This window comes from Dendropsophus ebraccatus, chromosome 11 (assembly GCF_027789765.1).
Source record: "Dendropsophus ebraccatus isolate aDenEbr1 chromosome 11, aDenEbr1.pat, whole genome shotgun sequence".
Classification (NCBI taxonomy): Eukaryota; Metazoa; Chordata; class Amphibia; order Anura; family Hylidae; genus Dendropsophus; species Dendropsophus ebraccatus.
The window spans coordinates 29,371,905-29,395,731 of NC_091464.1; the positions used below are offsets into that span (position 1 = coordinate 29,371,905).

General features: G+C 42.3%; 1 protein-coding gene across 1 annotated transcript in view; it reads right to left on the reverse strand.

Moving 5' to 3' along the window:
- Positions 1-23,827, reverse strand: part of WWC3 (WWC family member 3) — a 118,052-nt gene that overhangs the window by 53,179 nt on the left and 41,046 nt on the right. Inside the window, exons 2-4 of the mRNA XM_069945351.1 lie at positions 5,798-5,907; positions 3,013-3,216; positions 377-453 (exon numbers count right to left, since the gene is read on the reverse strand). Of these exons, the coding sequence (XP_069801452.1) occupies positions 377-453; positions 3,013-3,216; positions 5,798-5,907 (391 nt within the window). The remainder of the gene's footprint in view (positions 1-376; positions 454-3,012; positions 3,217-5,797; positions 5,908-23,827) is intronic.

Here is a 23,827-nt window from a genome sequence, read left to right on the forward strand (position 1 = left end):
ACATGAGATCACGGACATCATTTTTCTTTTCAAAACAGAAATGTTTTGGGAACATAGCCCATAGGAGTATAGCAGACTCATAGCGCATAGCCACATGGCCACTGCATCAATGAACATGGTGCTTCCCATTGGTTAGGGGGAAGCAAGCAGATACACAAACACAATGTTATTATTTCATCATCTGACATGGCGACGGCTTGGGCAACATTATGGCTACATTTTACAAAAGCCATACCTCCATGAGTAATTATCAGCCTTTATAAAAAAAAAGAAAAAAAGTTGTAATGTAATGATCTATAGATGGGTTGCCTTATTTATCAGAATGAAGTTAAATTGGGACTTTATTAATTAAAAAATAAAAATAAAAATCACTTACCCTGTCACGGCGACTTGCTATTTCAGCTTTGATTTGATGTGGATCATATTTTGTGTTTGTAGAAAATCCTGAAAAAGCTTAAAACAGATGTTTTTGCCATTATCAACAGAGAGAGAGAGTCATTATATAATAAAGTAATACTTTTTCCTAGGTGTTTGCCCACAAGAAAATCTGACAATAATAAATTACCCAAAATAGTGTTAAAGGGGTTATCCAGGATTTTTAAAAAACAAAAACAAAAAAAAACCACAGCTTTTTCCTTGCAAAAACAGCACCACACCTGACCCCAGATTGTGTGTGGTATTATAATTGAACTGCAAAACCTCACCCAAACTGAGGACAGGAGTAGTGCTGTTTCTAGAAGAAGTGGCCAGGTTTTTCTGAGCCTGAATAATGCCTTTAAGGGTCTGTATCAAATAGACCCTAAATATGATGTCTTGGCCATGACCTCTATCGTTCTTCTAGGAGCTCCATGTAGAGTTTTTGCTTTTATGGATTCCAGGGAAAAGATAATTTGGGGGGAAATATATTTAATGGGCACTGGCAATATAAGTGGAGGTAATATTAGGTAATACTACACCTTTGTAATTTAATTTAATTATTTTTTTTGCCTGTTTTCTATATGAAATACAATGCTATAAAATCAGCCATTTGGTGTCTCAATTACTGGAAAACTCCAATCAAGGCTCTGTCATTAAAGGAGTTGTCCAGCGAAAATCTTTCTGATATCAGAAAGTTCCCATAATTATCAGCTGCTGTATGTCCTGCAGGAAGTGATGTTTTATTTTCAGTCTGACACAGTGCTCTCTGCTGACATCTCTGGCCGAGACAGGAACTGTAGAGCAGGAGAGGTTTTCTATGGGGATTCATAGAAAACCGAGACAGAGTTCCTGTCTCGGCCAGAGATGTCAGCAGAGAGCCCTGTATCGGATTGAAAATAAAACAACATTTCCTGTAGGATATATAGTAGCTAATAAGTATGGGAAGACTTGAGATTTTAAAATAGAAGTATATTACAAATCTATATAACTTTCTGATATCAGTTGATTTGAAAGAAAACGATTTTCACTGTATAACCCCTTTAAGGCTATTTGGTCTTTAGTAAAAGCAAAAAAACTAAACAACAAAAAAACGGCCATCCTAATAAATAATCATCAAAAATAAGATGGTGTGTGTCAATTGCACCACATGACAGCACAAAGACTGTAATATGGCTCTAAACATACCACTATTAAATATCTTCTGGGAAAATATTCAGTATAACTTATAATTTATTGATTGAAATCTCTGATGTTTCAATGCCAATGAGTCCAGTCCAATGAGTGACACCGCCCACTGGACTCCTTAACAGGGATTTCAATCAACCTGTTACTAGTTATACAAAAATTTTTTGCACAGTTATATATCAATCTGCTCTGTAACATGATAGTGATAGATAAGATAGCATTGTCTTAGTGACAGGTTCCCTTTAAGCTAGGTTCACACACTTCTTTAAAAACTCATTTTAATGCTTCTGCTAATGTGGAACTCCAGTTCACCACTGCCATTCATCTATAAGTAGTTAGCCCTTTATTCAGGCCCCATAGACAATAATCCAATATATTATGAGGTTAATTCAGAATAAATCTGTGGGTTCCCCCTAAATATCTGCTAGTTATGTGTTGAATAATGAGTACTGGCAATTCACATAAGGAAAATAGAGTGCAGTCCATTACTATAGAACAGTACAAAGTGCAATAAAAGAATATCATAGTGATGTTAGATAGCAAAACAATAGTACAAAATGGTGTCGTGTGTTTGGTATTTTACAAGAAACCTTCAAATGAGCCCCAATACAGGGGTGACCCCAGCCCACAAGGAGGTCCTCATGGTGCCGGTGGGGTTATCATATTCCCACACACTCCTGGCAATAAGATCATTACATTTTAATTACAAACAGCGGTATGGACGTATTGAGGACAAAATAAGGAAGCGATAATTTAGTATGTGTGGGTGGAGCTATCCCCCCATTACAATGCCGTCCTTGTCAGCGCTCACACTGCTATCACATGTTCTAACTCCGTAATAATATGCTCAGAGATGACAAATTCAGAACTCCTGCAACTACTTAAAATTCTCCCATGACATCATCCTGATAATTTCATGCATGGAGAGGGTTCATTCATAGAAAACAACTGATATTAGTGTAATACGTGGGTGGCTGTGATTCACTATGAGAAAAAAACTGTACAAGGACAACAAACACAATATAATCCAGATATTATAATGATAATTCCACCCTGTGAGTAAGACAGGCGACAATTGACTACAATGAAGAATTAACCTTTTTTAGTTATGTATGCGCCATCATCAGCTCACGCAGCGCAGTGGGAACAAACATGTGGGCTGCAGTAGTTTATATAAAGAATGGCTTTGTCTTATGTTTGGCCTCCACACATAGGCCGCTGCCAGATGACATTCTTATCTAAAGAGTGGAAAGCAGTCACCAAAATGAGTCTACGAAGACATATGGATAAGCGGGACTGAAAAGAAAGTCTGATCACACACGATTCAATACATAGTAAAGTAATTTACTATGGTTAATATGTGGCAAAAACAAGAAAAGTCAAAAAGGTGGGACCTATCTGTATACTTACAACTGGCATAGGAACGATTGTCATCGTCGCAGAGTTCGTGGAGTTGCTGGTATTCTTCCTGAGCCAATTCAAACCGCTGCTGCTTGATTTGATAAATCTCCTTTTTGGCATTAAGAGCCTCCTGGGCTACAACCAAATATTCCTTCAGCATGCGCTCTTGTTCTCGTCTCCATTGCTCCCGAGGGTCCTCAATTTGTGTGATTTCTACAAAAGCCAACAAGTAAATGTGTGAAATATTTAACTAAGTTAAAGCATTGCCAAAGAATTATGCATAAGACATGTAATAGTTGATGTGATAGTTATATAGATATCTAAAAACAAGCCTACATTTGTGATATACAATAACCAACTGGCCAACTTGTAGGCCAAGGTATAATATAGCGATACTAGGTTTAGATACAGCTGCTGGCACTGCCTTACCTGCGGCAGGCGGAGGTTCGTGGGGGGATAACACTTGGCGTATTGACAGTGAGATGGCGGTTTATGACGGGTGCTCTTAGCCCTCTTTAAACAGTGCAGTGAGTATTAACAGTTCAAGAAGAAAAGAAAATAGAGGGGGCACTCACCGTCTGATGCAACCTTCTTTATTTCATATGGCACATAGGCTAAAACATAGCATGCGAGAGCAGGTGGGGGGATGCCACACTAAGTAAGCAGTTACAGTCATTTCTCGCGCATGCGCGCGCTTCTTCGGGCTGCAGTGTGAAGAAGTGTGCGCATGCGCAAGAAACGGCTGTAACTGCTTACTCCGTGTGGCGTCCCCCCACCTGCTCTTGCATGCTGTGTTTTAGCCTGTGTGTCATATGAAATAAAGAAGGTTGCATCAGACGGTAAGTGCCCAGTCTATTTTCTTTTCTTCTTGAACAGTTAGAAGGTATGATATAGCATACCCTCCTCACTGGATCCTTTCATTGGGTGGCCAGAAAGTATTCCAACAAAAAAATTGTATATGCTCACAGAACTTTTATGTTTGGTACACTGAAACTAATGGATCCAGTGGAAATCACTGTGGTGTATGTCCACATAGAGGGCAGCCGGGTTTTGGAAGTCTACCACAAGCATAGGCTACTTTATACTGTAGATGTGAACTTAGCCTAATGGTGAAATTAGGTGGGAGGACATATTATGGTCATTGGTGGCCAATAGCTAATGAGTCAGATCTTGGACTTGATGTACCACAAGTAAAATCTGGTAGACCACAGACAGACCAAGACATACACTGAGTCTCATATAACCATATAAGATTACGTATTGTGAGCTATGTTACATATCGTTATTCCTATATCATGGCCTTACAAGTATTCAAGCCCCAACATATTACACCTACAGAATATTCTGGAGCACCCCATTACAAATAAATAGTTATAGAGTTGGTCCCCCAACTGCAATAATAACAACTTCCACTCTTGTTGCAAAGCTTTTTAAAAATTTTTGGAGGTGTCTGTGGGTATTTTTGACCACTCATCCAAAAGAGTATTTGTGAGTGTGGGTACTGATGCTGGAGGAAAGATCTTAGCTTGCGATGTCCGTTGAAGATCATGCCAAAGGTGTTTATTGGGGTAGAAGTCAGGGCTCTGTTTGAGCCAGTCAAGTTCTTTCACACCAAGCTCACCCAACCATGAATTTATGGCCAAACTCAAACTGTCCCCGCAAAGTTTGAAGCATAAACTTGTCGAAAATGTCTTGGTACTCTGAAGAAATAAGATTTGCCTAGGACAACCCATTAAAAAGTATTATGAAAGTTCATTCTCGGCACTCACCATCATGCTTCATAAATTTTTATTGTAGAAAAAAAGTCCATTAAAAAAAAATATACAATGGCAACAGGACATTTCCTGAGGAAGGCTTGACGCTGAAACGTCCTGTTGCTGTTGTATATTTTTTTGATAGACTTTTTTTTACAATAAAATTTTACGAAGCATGATGGTGAGTGCCGAGAATGAACTTTCATAATACTGTTGGAATACCACCCCAGACAAAGAAGTGCCGTCTGAAAAACTTTTTTCAACCCATTAAAAAATAACCTGATAGCATTATCACTCACCCACCAAACATTACCACAAGTATAATGTAGTCAGGCAGGTAACATGCATTTGCCTTATCTGTCCATCAGACTACCAGATAGAGACGTGTGATTTCTCACTCCACAGAACATGTTACCCCTGCTTCAGTGTCCAGTCCCACCATGCTTTACATCACTCCATCCGAAGCTTGGAATTGTGCTTGGTGTTGAAAGGCTTGCAAGCAGCTGCTCAGCCAAGAAAACCCATGCCAAAAAGCTCTTGGTACACAGATTCTGGGCTTATTTTAATGCCAGGTGATGTTTGGAGCTCTGCAGTTTCCGAGTCAGCAGAATGTTGGGAACTTTTAAGCATTATGGTAGTCAGTACTCCAAAACTCCGCTTAACATGTTCTGTACTTGTTCTTGGTCTCTACTAACACACAGTCAACCATGGAGAATCTAGAATGAAATACCACACTGGACTACACTGGAATTCAGGAAACTCTTTAGAATGTAAATGTAAATCAGGAATGGATTTGAAAAGAGGAAAAATCTTAGTCTTTCCATTATGACCTGTTTTCTAATTTTTTAGTCTGTTCCTGGCTTTGGCTTCAAAAATCTGTCAGATAACTTGGTCACATATCTGTGTGTGTAAAAGGACCCTTAGTGCTTCAGCGAGTAGAAAGCTTTTTGATTGTACAGGACATTACAAAAAATGTGTATGTTAAGGGATAAAAAAAAGAGGAAAAATAAGCAGCCAGTTTCACGGGATAAGTAACTTACGGTTTATATGGTCCATATAATAAACACCAATTTGCTGATCGTAAACCATTTCCCATCCTAAAGGCAGTTCATTTCCAACACAGTCTGCAAATGTTAAAGGCTTTGTTATCCTGGAGGAATTAAAAAAAAAAAAAAAGATTTGTTAGACCCATTAACATTGTGCCAGGAACAAAGCAAGTCAGTATTATATAGAAATGACTGTATACAGAGAGCAATATACTTTCTTTTAATCTACCTCTTAAAGGGATAATAACTACACAGCACCAAAAACATGCACAGCCAAAATTGCCTGCAAGTTCACTTTTAACAGGTCACTACATTTCAAATGAAATACAGTGGTGCCTTGGATTACGAGCATAATTCGTTCCGGGGCCGTGCTTGTAATCCAAAACCACTCTTAAACCAAAGCAAAACCTCGCATAAGAAATCACTGATATGCAGACAATTGGTTCCACACCCCAAAAATAATGATTTATATTCTGAATAACATGTAAAAGAAATGAAACAAACACAGACCTCCACAGTCCTGTCCCCTGATGTAAGCCCCAGCCTGAAGTGGATCTGCTATGATTTGGAAGGTGAGGGAGACTTCCTGGGTCAGAGTACTGGGCTGTAGACCCCGCTATGCAAACCATGCCCCTCCCCCACTCGCATTCCAACCCAGTACAGGGAGCTCTTACACCAAAGCAATGCTTTTAAACACTTTGAAAAACTGTAATCTCTTAAACCAAAACGCTCTTAAACCAAGTTACTCTTAAACCAAGGTACCACTGTATATACATGGGGAAATTAAATTAATTAAAATTGACAGTTCATTTGTCTTAATGAAAACTGTGCTGGAGTAAGATGTGCCAAATTTAAAGAGGGGCATGCTACTTAAAGGGAACCAGTCAGCCCAATTGGGCTGATATGGCTCCCTGGAGAACTGTATACAGCCCCTGTGCAGCTTGCGGCCCATTATTGGCCTCTTTGCCTGTCACTCATTCCTGCTGAGCGTGCGGACAGGCAGAGAATGGTGACTACACACAGGCAGGGAGCCGCCCAGATTACTACTTCCCGCCTCTACCTGTCAAGCACCGGCGGATTAAAACTTACTTTTCTCTTGTATAAAGCTTCTGCTGCAGCTGTGGAAGGTATGTGCCACGGGCTGCACAGCAGCTTTATACAGTGCTGCAGGGAAGAGAGCCAGCTATCCTGGGATCCTTGCACCCTCTTGGATGAACTGTGGCTATCTTATTTACAGAAGGTGAGCTGACTATTGCTCTTTCTGTACTTTCTTAAGCACTGTACTTAAAGAGTCACTGTCGTATTTTTTTTTTTTGCAGAAATCAATAGTCCAGGCGACTTTAAGAAACTTTCTAATTGGGTTTATTAGCCGAATATGCCATTATCTGCATATAAAAAGCCTTTTCCCAGGTCCCCCCCCCTCCTCTCCTCTTTTCCATCCACTGCAAAAAAATCAGGAAATTGTGACTTGTTGCATCAGATGTACCCAGTCTGTTCTAGGCAGAGGGGAGGGGGGAGGAGGAAGGAGGGAGTTAGGCAACAGCAGAAAGCAGATAACAGAGGATTACAGGCAAAGAGCTGGGTGACAGCTGTAATCAGAGGTCAGAGAGGTCAGTGGTGACTGTCAGAGGAGATAAAGGGCAATATATTTGTAGATTAACTCTTTGTTGTCCTGTTTTGGTCTTTTATTTAGCTCTCTCCATAGGAGAACAATAAAGACAGGGGGGAGAGCTTCAAACTGCTTTTTCATGATAAAAATGCCTTTTTTCGGCTAATAAACCCAATTACAAAGTTTCTTAAAATCGCCTGGACTATTGATTTCTGCAAAAAAAAAATTCACGACAGTGACACTTTAACTACGTAAACAATGTGGGCAGGACATAGGTGTTCCAAATTGAGATACCCCTTTAATAAGTAGTTTTTTTTTTGTTTTTTTTTGTTTTTTTAAATCAGACTATTTAAATGATCCCTGAAATAGTCACATGGGCATTATGTCACAATTCGAATCTGCAGTATATGTACACCCCAACTCTATGACCCAAATATGATGTAAGGAGAGCCTTAGCAAAAGCTTCTTCTCTATTTTAATGCATATATTTTAAATCAAGAAAGATGCCATAAAAATGGATGACATAATGCGTAAAAGAAAAAACACGGGTCAGTGTTTTATATAGTAGATAGTAAAATATAGTCTACAAGTCCTAAAATAAAAGTTCTACTCTGCAGAATGCTGCATTCCAGGGACTGTTTATGTTTAGAATCAAACTGCTTGTAACCCGCTCAACAGCCACATGCCACTTCCTCGGATGATTGCTATTTTTACATCTTCAGTTTTATTACGAGATTAAAGAGCTCGATTTATCGTTCAGACGTAACCACATAAATAGATTTGGCGTAAGCGCTTAGCTCCGCTCGCTATTTCTAGGATGTGATTGGGGAGTTGGACAACACAAACTAATTAACAGCTGTTTGTAAAATTATCTAAACAGACTTTCTGTACGTTGAGACTATGTTTAATTCTTACATCTGTCACTCACTGCTACGTCTGGGCTCACATGTATTTTCCCAGGCCCTTAAAAATACAACTTGTGGAGAACTGACCCGTCCCAAACATCTGACGGAGCTGAGAATTCTGACATACAATGGTAACAGAAACAAAGTCAAATCCGCTCTCCGTATTGTCTTTGTGCGGCTGTTGCTGGTATTTCTACACTACCTGTGTCGCTAATAAAACTGTAATATTAAAATATATTAGGATAAGAATAGTAAACACAAAAAATCCAGTTAAAAATGATCATTCGTTATGTCACAGATCCATATGAGAACATCATTTTAGTGATCTAGGACTAACAATGATTTCCAGAATGAAAAGCAATGAAAGAGTTGTGCAAAGAGCTTTAATCCCTTTGGCACGGCTCAGAGATTTCTGTTACAGGAAATGTGACACAACATTCTAATTAGATTACTGTTGAGCTAAATAGCCGTGTGCTTAGAATGCTGTGTCACATTTACAGTAACAGAATCGGTGTAATGCCGGCACGTGCATAGAATGTGGGTGACACACGCAGATCTCCAAAAGAACATGGAGGTCAACAAGGGGTAACGTGGCTTAGACTAGAATATTTTTTTTAAATCAACAGTATATTAGGAAAGTGGCCTTATTATCACCTTCCAGCAGCCTGTACTCTTTTTCTTGCAGGAAGACGCTAATTTAAAGGCTTTCATTGTTTGTAGTGATAGGTATCCTTTAAAGGGAATCTGTCAGCTCCTGGGCCCTACCTGAGGTGCTGACAGTGTGCTATAGCTGGCAGTCCCCTTGTGAGCATGTTACTTTTTGATTGATTTGTCTTTGCACTGGATTATGCACAATCTCGCGTCTCCCACTGTAATGAAGAGTCAAAGAGGAATTGTGAGTCAGCGTTTGTGCCACACTCTTCACCACTCCTTCCTCCTCTTTATGAATAATCAATGCTGCCCCGCCTCCTGCTTCTTCCTGCGGCCAGTCAGTATATGCCAATAGATGACTGATCTGCAATCAGATCTAGTTAAACCAGTTTGTTTTCTTTGGTTCAATTCCCCTGATGGAAATGAAATATAGTTATTTTTTTTTCTCATCATTTTTAAAAATGCAAAGTTCAGTTTCTTTAAAACAATTATGAGGGGAAAAAAACAACTATATTAATTTTCTATCAGAGAAATCAAATCAAAATAAACAAACTGGTGTCGGTCTCTAGACAGGTGATTTACCCCTAGACCACAGCTCCAACACAAGTTAAGAGGCTCAGCTACACCTCGTTGCAGATCAGTCCTCTGTTGGCAGATACTGACTGACAGCTAAGCGAGCAGGGGGCTGAGCAGCATTGATTATTTATAAAGAAGAGGGAGGAGGAAGGAGTGGTGAGGAGCGCAAGAGGGCGGCACAAATGCGCAGCCACAACTCCTCTTTGACTCTTCATTACAGTAGGAGACGAGATTGTGCATAATTCACTCCATTGACAGATTAAAAAGTGGTACGATGCTTACTAGGGAACTGCCAACTACAGCATACTGTCCAGGGACATAGTTGGCAGTTTTTTGTTTAATAAATAGAAACTCAAAGAAACTGTATTAATGCCTGGCGATCTTGCAGTCTAGGAAGCTCCACTTCCACATTTGTTCCTATACAAGTAGAGACAATCCTCCCACTTTCTGTATCAGTGATGTGCTTGAAAGGGGGCAGGCTATCTAACTCAGTCCATTACCTAAGCCAACCGCAGGCCTGTTTCTAGCGCCGGGTGGGTCGGGCGACCGCACGGGACGTCGGCAGCTAGGGGGCGCTGTTGGCACCCCTCAGGACCTCACTCAGCCCGCCCAGGCCGCTGTCGCAATCATTCCCCCCCCCCCCCGCCGACTCCGGACCACGCTCAGCTGATCGCCACCCACCCCAGGAGCGCACTCAGCTGAGCAAAAGCCCACCCAGGCCGCCAATGCCCGCACCGGCCGCCAATGCCCACCTCCTATGCCCACCGAAGCCCCCTACCCCCACTGAAGCATTCAAAAAAGGGACCGCAGCAGTGACATCCCCGCACCGGTCTATTGATTTAAGAATCTTAAAGTGATGTACCTGCTGGGGCTACACATGCACAGCCAGCGCTCCATTCTTTCTTTATAGGACCACTAAACATTTTCAAGCACAGTGAGCTCAGAAATCCCCTTTCAGTGTCTGTCAGACTCAGGTATACTCTGTTTTTCTTTTTTAACAACTACACTCTTCCATACGGGGGCATCATGTAAATTATACGTTTTTATTCTTCCTACAATGGAAATTTATGGGTGATAGCATGGGTGTTGCATTTGTCACCCATCAGTCCACTCAATGATTGGCAGCCTTCCCTGTATGAGTGTGCACAAAGACACAGCTGTGGTAATACTGTTTAGCACCGCCCACTGGACTCCTGATTCCAGAGTGAGAGGAGAGTGAATAAAATACTAATTATACAGAAAGTTTTTTACAGAATGCTATATATCAATCTGCTCAGATTTTCCTGCTCTATAACATACCTTTGGAATATCAAATTGGATGTTCAACAAAGGGAACCTGTCATCAAGACAATGCAATCTAATCTATCACTATCATGTTATTAAGCAGGAACACCTGAGGGGATTGATATATTAATTTGTGGGAAATAATAAGTATAACTTGTAACATGTTAATTGTAATCCCTAAACATTCTGTGATAAAGAGTCCAGTGGGCGGTGTTACTCAATGGACTGGACTCTTTAGCATGGAAAGATCAGAGATTTCAGTCAATATATTACAAGTTATAAAGAATCTTTTCCCATAAAAGTATATATCAATCTGCTCAGCACCTTCTGCTCTATAACTTGATGCCGATAGCTTAGGTAGCATTTTCATGGTGATGGGTTCCCTTTAAAGTAAAATGTATATAAAAGAAAATAAGCAATAGAGCAAAGAAAATATGTTGATTATTATGCAAGAATGCCAAGTATGTGTCAAAAGCAGCATGAATATTTCATTAAGGATAATGGGCTTGTTCCTTCTAAACAGGTAAAACTAGACTTTCTCCCTTCCGCCGATCCTGCTATGAATTATTTACAATGGTATGTGGTTATGTCAGTTATGTCCTTTCATGAAACCAAAAGGTAACATTCCCCGGCCTGTCATTCCATAAACACTTCACCACATAACTATCATGGAATCTTTTGCCCTATTGAACTTTTCATAGTTTTCCCTCAAATTCTACAAGCAAAAAAAAAAAAAAACTCAAGGTCAAACAAGGTCAGTAATGGCATAATGATGCATATAATTATGTTACAGCCTGACATCGTTTTGGGTGAAAAGTTAAGGAATGTGCACGTTACTTCTGTAAATTATTTGCAGACTTTCTTCTGTCGTTATGACCAGTTCCCAAGTAAAATCTCTTAGAGGAAGAAATACGATAGGCAGAAACATAACAATACATTGTCCAAGTTCAACAAAGTTTTACATACTGGAGTTTAATACTTCCCCTTTTTAAAGGGATGTCCCATCTGAACAACCCTTGACCCGTCATAGCCATGTCTGCATCATTTTACACAGCTTTATTACAGTCACTGAGCTTCCTGCTTTCATCATTATTCCAAGCGTGTGCTTTTAGAATGTTCTTCCAAAGAATCCCTTTTATTTAAACACATAAAAAGTTGAACACTTTCTCTGCAGAATTTTATGAAGTAGTGATGTGACAGCACCAGCGACTGGTTATGTAATAATATATGATATTCAGATGGCAAAAATGCAATGTTATGTAAGGCAGGCTTAACAGATGCTTGTGCGATACTCTGCAGCTATACAGTAATAAATGAATGACACCAGTCCAATTAGTTCCACACTGGGAGGATTTCCTCTTAGTCTTATTTTGTTTTAAATAATAAAAACATATATATATATATATATATATATATATATATATATATATATATATATATATATATATTCAGTATAAATGAGCTTCCAGCCTAAGCTAAGTGATTGAATGCCATCATTTTGCAACCAGAACTAAATCAACAGTCAGAGTCACTATAGAAAAGCTCTTTTGCACTTAAAAGGGTAGGTCACCAATTTTTTTCTCTTTCACATCAACTGGTGCCAGAAAGCGTCAGAGATTTGTTATTTACTTCTATTAAAAAATCTTAAGTGTTCCAGTACTTATTAGCTGCTGTATGTCCTGCAGGAAGGGGTGAATCTGTTCCAGCCTGCCACTGCTGCCACTTCTATCCAGGACAAGAACTGTCCAGAGAAGCAGCAAATCCCCATAGAAAACCTCTCCTTCTATCTAGCCTGCAAATAATACAGTACTTCCTGCAGGACATACTGCAGCTGATAAGTACTAGAAGACAAGAAGATTTTTTAATAGAAGTAAATTAAAAATCTCTGTCACTTTCTGAATTTTTTTTTTTGAAAGACCCCTTTAATGTCTATGTTCACACACCGTCAAAATGACGTCCCTTTTAATTTGACGGACGTCCTTTAACGGCAAATAACATTTATTATTTGTATAATAGAAATGGTCTGAACATAGCCCCACCCTGTCAGTGTATCAAATGTTGGACTGCTGATATATGGGGGTAGCTGGAGCCATATCCGTGACAAACAACTCATTACTGTGATGAAAGGGTTGTCTTTAGGAGTCAAAAGTTAACAGGAGATTGATCACTGTAAAGAAAAACTAAATAAAAAAAATACTGTAAATACAAAAAACTGAAGAGTTCACCAGTCCACCAGAACGGAGCTTTTCAAACTGTGAGGTGCCCCCTAAATGTTGAGGCACAGCTGACAAGGCACTTTTCACAAAAACGACTTTGAGGCCTCGTTCACATTATTTATTTTTTGATTAAACAACAGCAATTGTTGCAACAATGGCCGTTGTTTAATCACAGCAACCGATCACATTAACTACCATGGAACCACAGCCGTAGTGTATACACACTGTATACACTCCAGTCAGGATTCCATGTGGCCGCACAGATAACTGACATGTCTATTATGTGCGGCTGCACAAAATAGACTATGAAGACAATGTAAAGTATGGCTTTGGCTGTACTTCTGTACTTTACATTATTTGCCATGGGTAATTGGAGTGCGGGCACACCCGAATGTACCCACATTCCAATTAAAAAGAAGTGATGTTCATCCAGCCGCTAATTCAGTTCCAGACGGGTTGAACATCTAAGACAGAAAGGCCGCTGTTATGCCATTTGTGAACATGGCCTGAAAGTTTATCTGAAAAAAAGAAAAGAAGAAAAAAAACTTTTGACAGCAAAGAAACATCACAGTATCAGTCACAGTTTAAGTGTTTATACCCCAAACAATCAGGATAAAGAGCAGGAAGAGACCAGGATAGGGGACAAGTGTGAGATTTCGTGGGGTCTGCCCCTTCCACAATCTCCAGAACAGGGCCCTGACTCTTTGGGTAGATTTATCAAGCATGGTGTAAAGTGAAACTGGCTCAGTTGCCCCTAGCAACCAATCAGATTCCACCTTTCATTCCTCACAGACTCTTCGGAAAATGAAAGGTGGAATCTGACTGGTTGCTAGGGGCAACTGAGCCAGTTTCACTTTACACCATGACCCGCCACTTATTCATTGTCATTAGAGCTGCCAGAGATGGCTGAGAAAAACACTTGGCGACCTTCAACAGCTCCCATAGAGAATAAATGAAGTGGCAGCGTTCATATATTTATAACAAAGGAGTCGGCCCTGTTCTGATTCAAGTTAATTTAATTCACAATACTCCTTTAAGAAAATCAAACAATAAAGCATAGTTAACCAATGTGCCATCCTACCAGAGATTCCCCATACAAGACACTACTGTATAAGAAATAATGTGATATAGTGAGGGTCTGTATTGGAGAATTTGTGGTATGAATGCCATCACCTTGTCTAGTGACTGGTCTCCGTTAAACAAGAGCGTTCTATATATTTTCAGAGTTGCACGGGCCATGGGGAGAAACCTGGAAATTCCAAACATCGCCTGAATCCTGTATGTACATTCTGGCTGAGTGACTTGTACACCCGTCCATTTATATCCTGGAGTTCACATAAGGCCACCCATTGAACCAGGATCCCACACCTTACTAAATCAGCTTACGGAAGGGAAACCGACGCAGGGTTGTCACCTTATGTATTTTTTTCCGGTTTGAAGGTATAAAATCAATGTCTATATTTATGGGGCGTAACAGCTGCTACTTTTAATATATTTACCATTGGGCAAATAAAGTCTAGACATGAGTTCCTGAATTCCATGCTCTACATTTTATTTTATTTTTCTAAGAAAAATGTAGAAAACCTGCTTCTAAAATATAAATATTAGTGGCAAATACTTTCACTGCAGTCACCTCTGTATCTTGTGTTCACGTCACTTATAACAACTTATAAAAGAATGAAGATGTTTCCGTACAACTGTATGCTATTTCTAGCACTTTGGGGCTCTTCTAGTAGTAGAATACATAAGACACATGGTCCCGATCATAAGCCGATCACAGGGGGCTCTGCTGGAACCAGAGGTAGGGTATGTGCTCATTACGGAATTCTTGCGCATTCCCACTTTAATTTCTGCCAGTCCCATAGATTCCATTCTATAGTCAGGCGGATTCCACCGTCTGCCTGAAGAATGAACCTGTTCATTCTTTGGGTGGACAGCGGAATCTGCCTGAGCATAGAATGGAGTCTATGGGACTGGCAGAGAGTGAAGCGGGAGTGCGCATGGACACATGGACGAGCGGCGGAATCCACGGCAAGTTATCCACGAGAATTCCAGTAGTGTGTAAATACCCGTAAACTCACAGTATTCCATTCCTCTAGAGCAGTGCTTTTTAAACTTTTTCTACTGGAGCCTCACCCAACAGACCAAGGCAATGCCTGGGCCTCACCAGACTGACCAAGAGGGTGCCGGGCCTCACTATCTGTGGTGAAAGTCCATTCAAAAGCTGAAAATAATGCTCGGGCTACCTTTCACCCGTCTCCTAAACTCTATATAGGGGAGGATCTCCTAGTATTCTCCCATTCTACCTGCAGAGGAATGGAGAGAGAGGTAAGAGCTTGTTCACACTTGTGTTGCTTGGCGTCCACTTTTTGCGGGGTTCGGGGGGGCCCTTTGGGGTCTGGTCCTGTGACAATGGGGTTGCAGGGCCATTCCTTGGCCCCCCTTCTCTGCTTGTGCACGTTTTGCAGGGATTGTGGTCGCCGACCGACACAGTGATGTTTTTTGGTTAGGGACAAATTATATACTAACTTCTGATGTTGGTTTTAAATGTAGCTGAATAAGCTTTCGTGTCAGCCATGGGTGCGATGTGCAGCCATTTCTGTCTTTTTGGCTTGTGCATATTTTGAAATGTTCACATATCTCTAGAGTATACCCCTTTAATGTACAATTTCTAATAGAAAGTCACCAGAGACTTGCTATCTTTAATCGGCTTTTCGAATTGCTGGCTGTCAAAGTATAAATTCATGAGGCAACGAGCAGAGCAGCGACAATCAGCAGTGCCATGGATCCTTCTTGTGCCCCCCACGCAAGTTCTCGGCCTTCGGTGATATTTTGTGATGGCTGGGTGTTACCTCCTCACTGTGCAGGAAACCTTTAAATGAGTGTACAGCATGTGGTGAGCCTTGCAGCCCAAACACCAAAGAGTAGAGGACAGGAAAGCTGCAGTCATTGAAAGTTTTCCTGCACAGTGCCAAGGTAACACCTAGCCATCACGGCAACCATGGTGATGTGTCAGCCGGGTGGGCCCTCTTAATCATGGGCCCCATAGCAGTAATGTGGTCTGCCTACATGGTAGCTATGCCGCTGTGCATATATCTTACTAGGACATATAAATGACGTACAGGGGGGTTCACAGTATAAGGGCCAGTTCACACTGAGCAACATCGTCGAAATTCGTCCGTTGCCGCCGCTCTCCGCTCAAAAAATGAACATGTTAGTTCTTTGAGCAGAGAGGCAGCGGACGAGCGCGTGCCCTCTCCATTCACTTACAGCAGCACACTGAGCACGGCGGGATTCCGCAGCGGAAATCTCCGCCGCAAAATTCCGACGATCTTGCTCAGTGTGAACTGGCCCTTATAGTACAAATGTTTTGCTGGCTTTTGGGTTTTAGGAAGGAGACCATAAGAATCAGAAGAATCATTATTTTGGCCAATAGTAATTCAATTCCAGTTTGTTAGACCGATTTTTCTGTACAGATATAGCAAAAACGTCAAGTGTTACCCTTTACATATAAAGAGAAGGAGTGATGGTCGGCACTTCCAAGAGTAAAAAAGTTTCTTTATTTCTTTGCTTTAAAATCCATGTCACAATTCCAATAAATATACAAGGCACGACTAACGCGTTTCTGGCACTCAGCCCTTAGTCATAGATAACGTGCATAAGACAAACATGTTACTTATGTAGGGAGCCAGAGCCCTGGGACCTCCCCCACACACACATGCAAGCTAATTAGTTAGCTAATGCAGGCTTCACATTGATTGCATGTAACAGATGTAACTACATCACACTACATAGGTTAAATCAAAATACATACAAAATAATAAAAACAAATCAATAATTAAGCAACAAATCTAGTCTGCAGGAAAGGATGTACCCATCATAAGTATCCAAAAACCTTCTCGGTTCAGGAGCTTCTGTTTCCTATCTCCGCCCTGATCAGGGTTAAACACCCTTTCTATGCCAGTGATTGTGAGCGTGGATACGTCCCCTGCATGGACTGAAGAAAAATGTTTAGATACATTAGAGGGATTACGTACTGTGGTTTGTTTGGCACCATATATATGTTCCCTTAATCTGTCTTTTAGACGGCGGCTTGTACAGCCCACATACCCTACATTACATGAGGTACTGTCACGATCGGCAGGTGAAGACAAGACACTCGACAGTGGGCCCTAAATCTGACCCCACCCACTGTCACCTGCCTACTTGCCTCAGTCGACCCTAGGCGGTCGCGGACAACCACGAAGACAATCCCTATACTGTATACGTGCAGAACATAAAACGCAGACAGACAGACAAACAAAATGCGGAGAGTCAACTAGCCGAGTCAGGAACCAAACGAGCAACGCAGTACAAAATCAGAAGCGAGCGGAGAGTCAGGGGACAGGCAAAAGGTCAGAATCCAGGCAAGACAAAATGGAAAAGGAAAGGACAGAATACAAGGGACTGGGGAGCTGGGATCAGAACAAACTAATAGCCAGCGATTAGAGGCTGACACTGCAAACACTTTATACTGGATCAGGAGCCCGGACCAAAGACTGATTGGTCCGGCCTCCTGAATCCAGACACATAGCAGCTGGTGCGCTGCAGGCTGAGTGGCAGAGAGATCCGTCACTCAGCCTGAGCTCAACAGCACTCAGCTGCTCGGCCGGGCGACGTACACTAACGCGAGACCCGCGGCTTCCCTGGTTACTAGGGACGCCGTCGGGTCTCCGTGACGTCACCCGGCTCGGCCGAGGAGGACGGCGCTGCGCTCCAGCCGGACCAGACGACGCTGGAGCGCGGTCAGGTAAGTTACTGACATTACCCCCCCCTTCAGGAGGGGCCTCCGGACCTCTACCTAAGGGACCAGGCTTAGATGGATTTTGCAGATGAAACTGTCTAACTAGACGTGATGCATGCAAATCTCTACTAGCTACCCAAGTGCGCTCCTCTGGTCCAAATCCTTTCCAATGAACTAAATATTGTAAAGAACTCTGAACCCGACGAGAATCCAGAATTCTCTCCACCTCATATTCCAGTTCACCTTGAATGACCAACGGAGCGGGAGGAGCAGACGGAATCACTGGATTAACAAATTTTTTCAATAGAGATTTATGAAAAACATCGTGAATTCTAAGACTCCTAGGCAACAGCAGCTTAAATGAAACTGGATTTATGATTTCTACTATAGGATAAGGACCAATGTATTTTGGAGACAATTTACCAGATGGTGTCTTTAATTTCAAATTTCTAGTGGAGAGCCACACCTTGTCACCTACCCTGTACTCAGGGCCAGATATGCGTCTTTTATTAGATTGTTTTTTACAATTCTCTTGAGCTTTAACCAGGTTCTGCAGAGCCTGGGCCCAAACTGTGCACAGTTTTCTGTAAATTCCTTCAGCGGATGGATTAGTGGATTCGGACGCATGTACAGAAGAACAACGAGGATTAAACCCAAAATTACAAAAGAACGGCGACATTTTGAGAGACTGACTTTCACGATTGTTCAGGGCAAATTCAGCCAATGGTAAGTATTCTCTCCATTTCTCCTGTGAGTCTGCAACGAAACACCTTAAGAATTGCTCCAGTGACTGATTTACCCTCTCCGTTTGTCCATTGGATTGTGGATGAAAGGCTGAAGAAAATGACAAAGATATACCTAGGCGACCACAAAACTCTTTCCAGAATCTAGATATAAACTGTACCCCCCGGTCAGACACGATATTCTCTGGTACCCCATGCAACCGTAAGACATGACTAATAAAAAGAGAGGCCAAAGTACGAGCATTGGGCAGTTTGTTGAGAGGAATTAAATGACACATCTTCGAGAACCTGTCAACAACCACCCAAATCACCGTTTTACCCTTAGAGGGTGGTAAATCAGTTATAAAATCCATGGAGATGTGGGTCCAAGGTCTAGCAGGCAGAGGCAGGGGTTGAAGAAGTCCCTCCGGTAACCTGCGAGGAACCTTGGACCTGGCGCAAATCTCACAAGCTTCTACAAACAGTTTAGTATCCGTAGCCCAGGATGGCCACCAATAATGACGAGACAGTAGATACTTGGTACCAGCAATACCTGGATGACCTGCCAGTACTGAACAATGTGTTTCTTCCAACACTTTCAACCGAAGATTAGGGGGAACAAATAGTTTATTTTCCGGGGTGTTTCTAGGTGCCATGGACTGAGACTGAACCACCTGAGCAGCCAGATCGGGCTGCAGAATTGCCACCACCACCCCAGGAGATAAGATGGTTTCGGATTCTCTTACAGGGACCTCTTTAACACTGAAACTACGAGATAACGCATCTGCCTTTACATTCTTGGAACCTGGTCTGAAGGTGATTTCAAAATCAAACCGTGCAAAAAACAATGCCCATCTGGCTTGCCGTGGAGTAAGGCGCTTAGCTTTATCTAAATAAACAAGGTTTTTATGATCGGTAAGAACTTTAATTTTGTGTTTAGCCCCCTCTAAAAAATGTCTCCACTCATCAAATGCCCACTTAATGGCAAGGAGCTCTCTATTGCCAATGTCATAGTTGCATTCGGTCTTGGAGAACTTTCTAGAGAAGTAGGCAACGGGTCGGAGGTTAGTGAGTGTTACGGGCCCTTGTGAGAGGACAGCCCCTACACCCACCTCTGATGCGTCTACCTCGACAATGAAAGGTAATTCAAAGTTAGGTTGAATCAACACTGGAGCGACAGAAAAACATGTTTTGAGTTTGTCGAAGGCCAGAATGGCTTCAGGAGTCCAGTTATCCATATCGGAACCCCTTCTAGTGAGATCGGTTAAGGGTTTAGCAATTACTGAGAAGCCTTTAATAAATTTTCTGTAGTAGTTGGCGAAACCCAGAAATCTTTGAAGAGCTTTCAGATTCCTGGGGCGCTCCCACTTTTCAATGGCTGCCACCTTAAGGGGATCCATACCAAAAGAACTAGGGGTGATTTTATATCCTAGAAAAGAGACCTCCTGAACACCAAACTGGCACTTCGACAACTTCGCAAATAACTGATTGTGTCTTAACAGTTCCATAACTCTGCGAACATGATTGATATGTGAAGACCAATCTGGAGAAAAAACCAAGATATCGTCCAAGTACACTACTACAAAACGACCCAGGTACTCACGAAACACATCATTGACGAAGCGTTGGAAAACTGCAGGCGCATTACACAACCCGAAGGGCATGACTAGGTATTCAAAGTGTCCCTCGGGGGTATTGAATGCAGTCTTCCACTCGTCACCCTCCCTTATTCGAATCAAATTATAGGCCCCCCGGAGGTCGATCTTAGAAAACCACCGGGCCCCCCCAATCTGATCAAACAAATCTGGAATCAAAGGGAGCGGGTGTTGATTCTTAATGGTGATTTTATTTAGCTCCCGATAATCAATGCAGGGACGTAATCCACCATCTTTTTTGCCTACGAAGAAAAATCCGGCCCCAAGAGGAGAACAGGAGGGACGGATGTGACCCTTATGTAAGCTTTCCTTAATATAATCCCGCATAGCTTCCCTTTCGGGTCTAGACAAATTAAAGATACGTCCTTTCGGGTATTTAGATTCAGGAACCAAATCGATAGCACAATCGTATGGACGATGAGGGGGTAGTTTATCCACCGATTTTTCATCAAAAACATCACAAAAATCAGACAGAAACTCGGGGATCTCCCCTTCTAATGAAGAACATCCTGTTAAATTTAAAGAAAGACAGTGAGCAGCACACCCGGGCCCCCATTGGACGAGCTCTCTGCTTGCCCAATCGAAAACAGGGTTATGCTGGGTCAACCAGGGCAAACCTAAAATAACATTGGAAGACAAATTGTCCATAACCAGAAAATCAAGACACTCCGAATGGATCGACCCCACTTTTACTTCTAGAGGAGGAGTGATATATTTCACTCTACCTTGAGCCAGTGGTGTAAAGTCCGCCCCAGTAATACTCAGCGGGCATTTAAGCTGAAGTGGACATACCTCCAGACTGGACAAAAACCCGGAATTAATAAAATTAGCGGATGCCCCTGAATCAACATGGGCCATTCCCGAAATACACTTCTCACCCAAACATAGTGAGATAGGGACCATTAATTTATTCTTATCGAGTGGTACCTGTGCGCCTGAGTGACCCCCTCGATAGTCACTCAGGCGCTGGAGTTTTCCGGCGATGATCCAGGCTTGGAAGTACATTCCCGAACACGATGTCCAGCTTTGCCACAGTACAGACACAGATTATGTTGCATACGATGGGCCCGTCTAATTTTCGCATCGGTAGCCCCGATCTGCATGGGTTCCTCCGGAGGTGGTAACGGGGAAGAAGGAGGTTTAGAAGGAGACAGAAAAGAGGTAGGGGTTTTACAGAGTTCAACGATTCCTTTCTCCCTACGTCTGTCCCGCGTACGACGATCCACCCTGATGGCTAACGTCATGGTCTCTTCTAACGTTTCAGGGGGAGGATAAGCTACCAACCAGTCCTTTAGCTGCTCAGATAGGCCCACCCGAAACTGATAGCGCAGAGCAGAGTCGTTCCAACCGGATGGGATACACCACTGGCGGAACTCTGCGCAATAGTCCTCAACTGGCCTTTTACCTTGTTTTAAAGATGTCAATTGTCGCTCGGCTACAGCAGTCCTGTCAGGGTCGTCATACAATAAACCCAAAGCTGAAAAGAAATAATCAACCGAGGTTAACTCTATGGCGTTGGGAGGAAGAGAAAATGCCCACTCCTGTGGTGGCCCCTGCAATAGTGACATGATAATCCCCACTCTTTGGGACTCGTCCCCTGAGGAGCGGGGACGTAGTCGAAAGAACAGTCTGCACCCCTCCCTGAAGGTCCGGAAATTCCTTCTATCACCCTTAAATTTTTCTGGGAGTTGTACCGGTGGTTCAGGGGGGGAAGGGGTGGTCATAGTAACTTGTCGGGGAGCAGCCTCCTGCTCCTGAACCCGTTCCGCAAGGCTCTGTACCATAGAGTTTAGGCTCTGCATTTGCTCCAACAATGCTTTCATAGGATCCATAATAGAAATCCTGGTGCACGTCACGAAACTGTACAGGCTGGCTATTCTGTCACGATCGGCAGGTGAAGACAAGACACTCGACAGTGGGCCCTAAATCTGACCCCACCCACTGTCACCTGCCTACTTGCCTCAGTCGACCCTAGGCGGTCGCGGACAACCACGAAGACAATCCCTATACTGTATACGTGCAGAACATAAAACGCAGACAGACAGACAAACAAAATGCGGAGAGTCAACTAGCCGAGTCAGGAACCAAACGAGCAACGCAGTACAAAATCAGAAGCGAGCGGAGAGTCAGGGGACAGGCAAAAGGTCAGAATCCAGGCAAGACAAAATGGAAAAGGATAGGACAGAATGCAAGGGACTGGGGAGCTGGGATCAGAACAAACTAATAGCCAGCGATTAGAGGCTGACACTGCAAACACTTTATACTGGATCAGGAGCCCGGACCAAAGACTGATTGGTCCGGCCTCCTGAATCCAGACACATAGCAGCTGGTGCGCTGCAGGCTGAGTGGCAGAGAGATCCGTCACTCAGCCTGAGCTCAACAGCACTCAGCTGCTTGGCCGGGCGACGTACACTAACGCGAGACCCGCGGCTTCCCTGGTTACTAGGGACGCCGTCGGGTCTCCGTGACGTCACCCGGCTCGGCCGAGGAGGACGGCGCTGCGCTCCAGCCGGACCAGACGACGCTGGAGCGCGGTCAGGTAAGTTACTGACAGGTACATTTGATATAATAAACTACCCATGTAGTATTACAGTTAATGTATGATCCAATTTTATGTATTTTATTATCTATGGATTTCTGAATTATTTTATCTCTGGTGATAAAGTCACAACATCCACATCTGGTACCATTGCATTTAAAATTACCTTTATGCTGTAACCAAGTTGCGGATTTAGGTGTGACTATATGAGAGGGTGAGAGAAGTGTCCCTATTGTGGGAGGTCGTTTTGTAGAAAATCTGCACCCTTTTTTCCAAAATGTTTTTTAATTTGTCGTCTTGGTACAGAATCGGAAGGTATTTACTCACAATATTGCGTATGGCATGAAACTGTTTAGAGTATGTGGTAACAAAGGTTGGAATATTACTGGATTTATTGTTAGGCATAGTTACAGGTATTTTAAATAAAAGTAATTCTGTTCTGTCTTCTAGCTTTTGTAAATGCCCGTTCAATGTTTTTGTTACAATAGCCGCGTCTTTTTAATCTGGATGACAATTGTTCCGCTTCCTGTGTGAATAGTTCCATAGTGGAGCAATTCCTCCGAATTCGGACGAATTCCCCCACTGGAAGGCTTTTCTTAGTATGATTAGGATGACATGAGTCTGCCCGCAATAACGTATTGCCTGCTGTGGGCTTTCTATAATTCATTGTGATGATTTCACTCTCGTGTCCAATCAGCTGTATGTCCAAAAATGATATTTGGTGGTGATTCCACTCATAAGTGAACCTCAAAGAAAAAGGATTATTGTTGCAGTATGAGAAAGTCTGGTATGGCCGCCACATCAGATGCCCACACGATGATGACGTCATCTATATAGCGGCCATTCCAGACGATATCCGACATGAAGGGATTGGAGACGTCAAAAATAAATTGTTCCTTCCACCATGCAACATACAAATTAGCCAAAGCAGGTGAAAATTTAGCGCTCATTGACGCACCTGTACATTGCAAGTAAAATCTTTCATTAAAAAGAAAAAAATTGTGTTTAAGCAGATACTCAATGGACATGAGAATGAATATGATCAGATCTGGATGATAAGTGGAATATTTTTCAAGATGATACT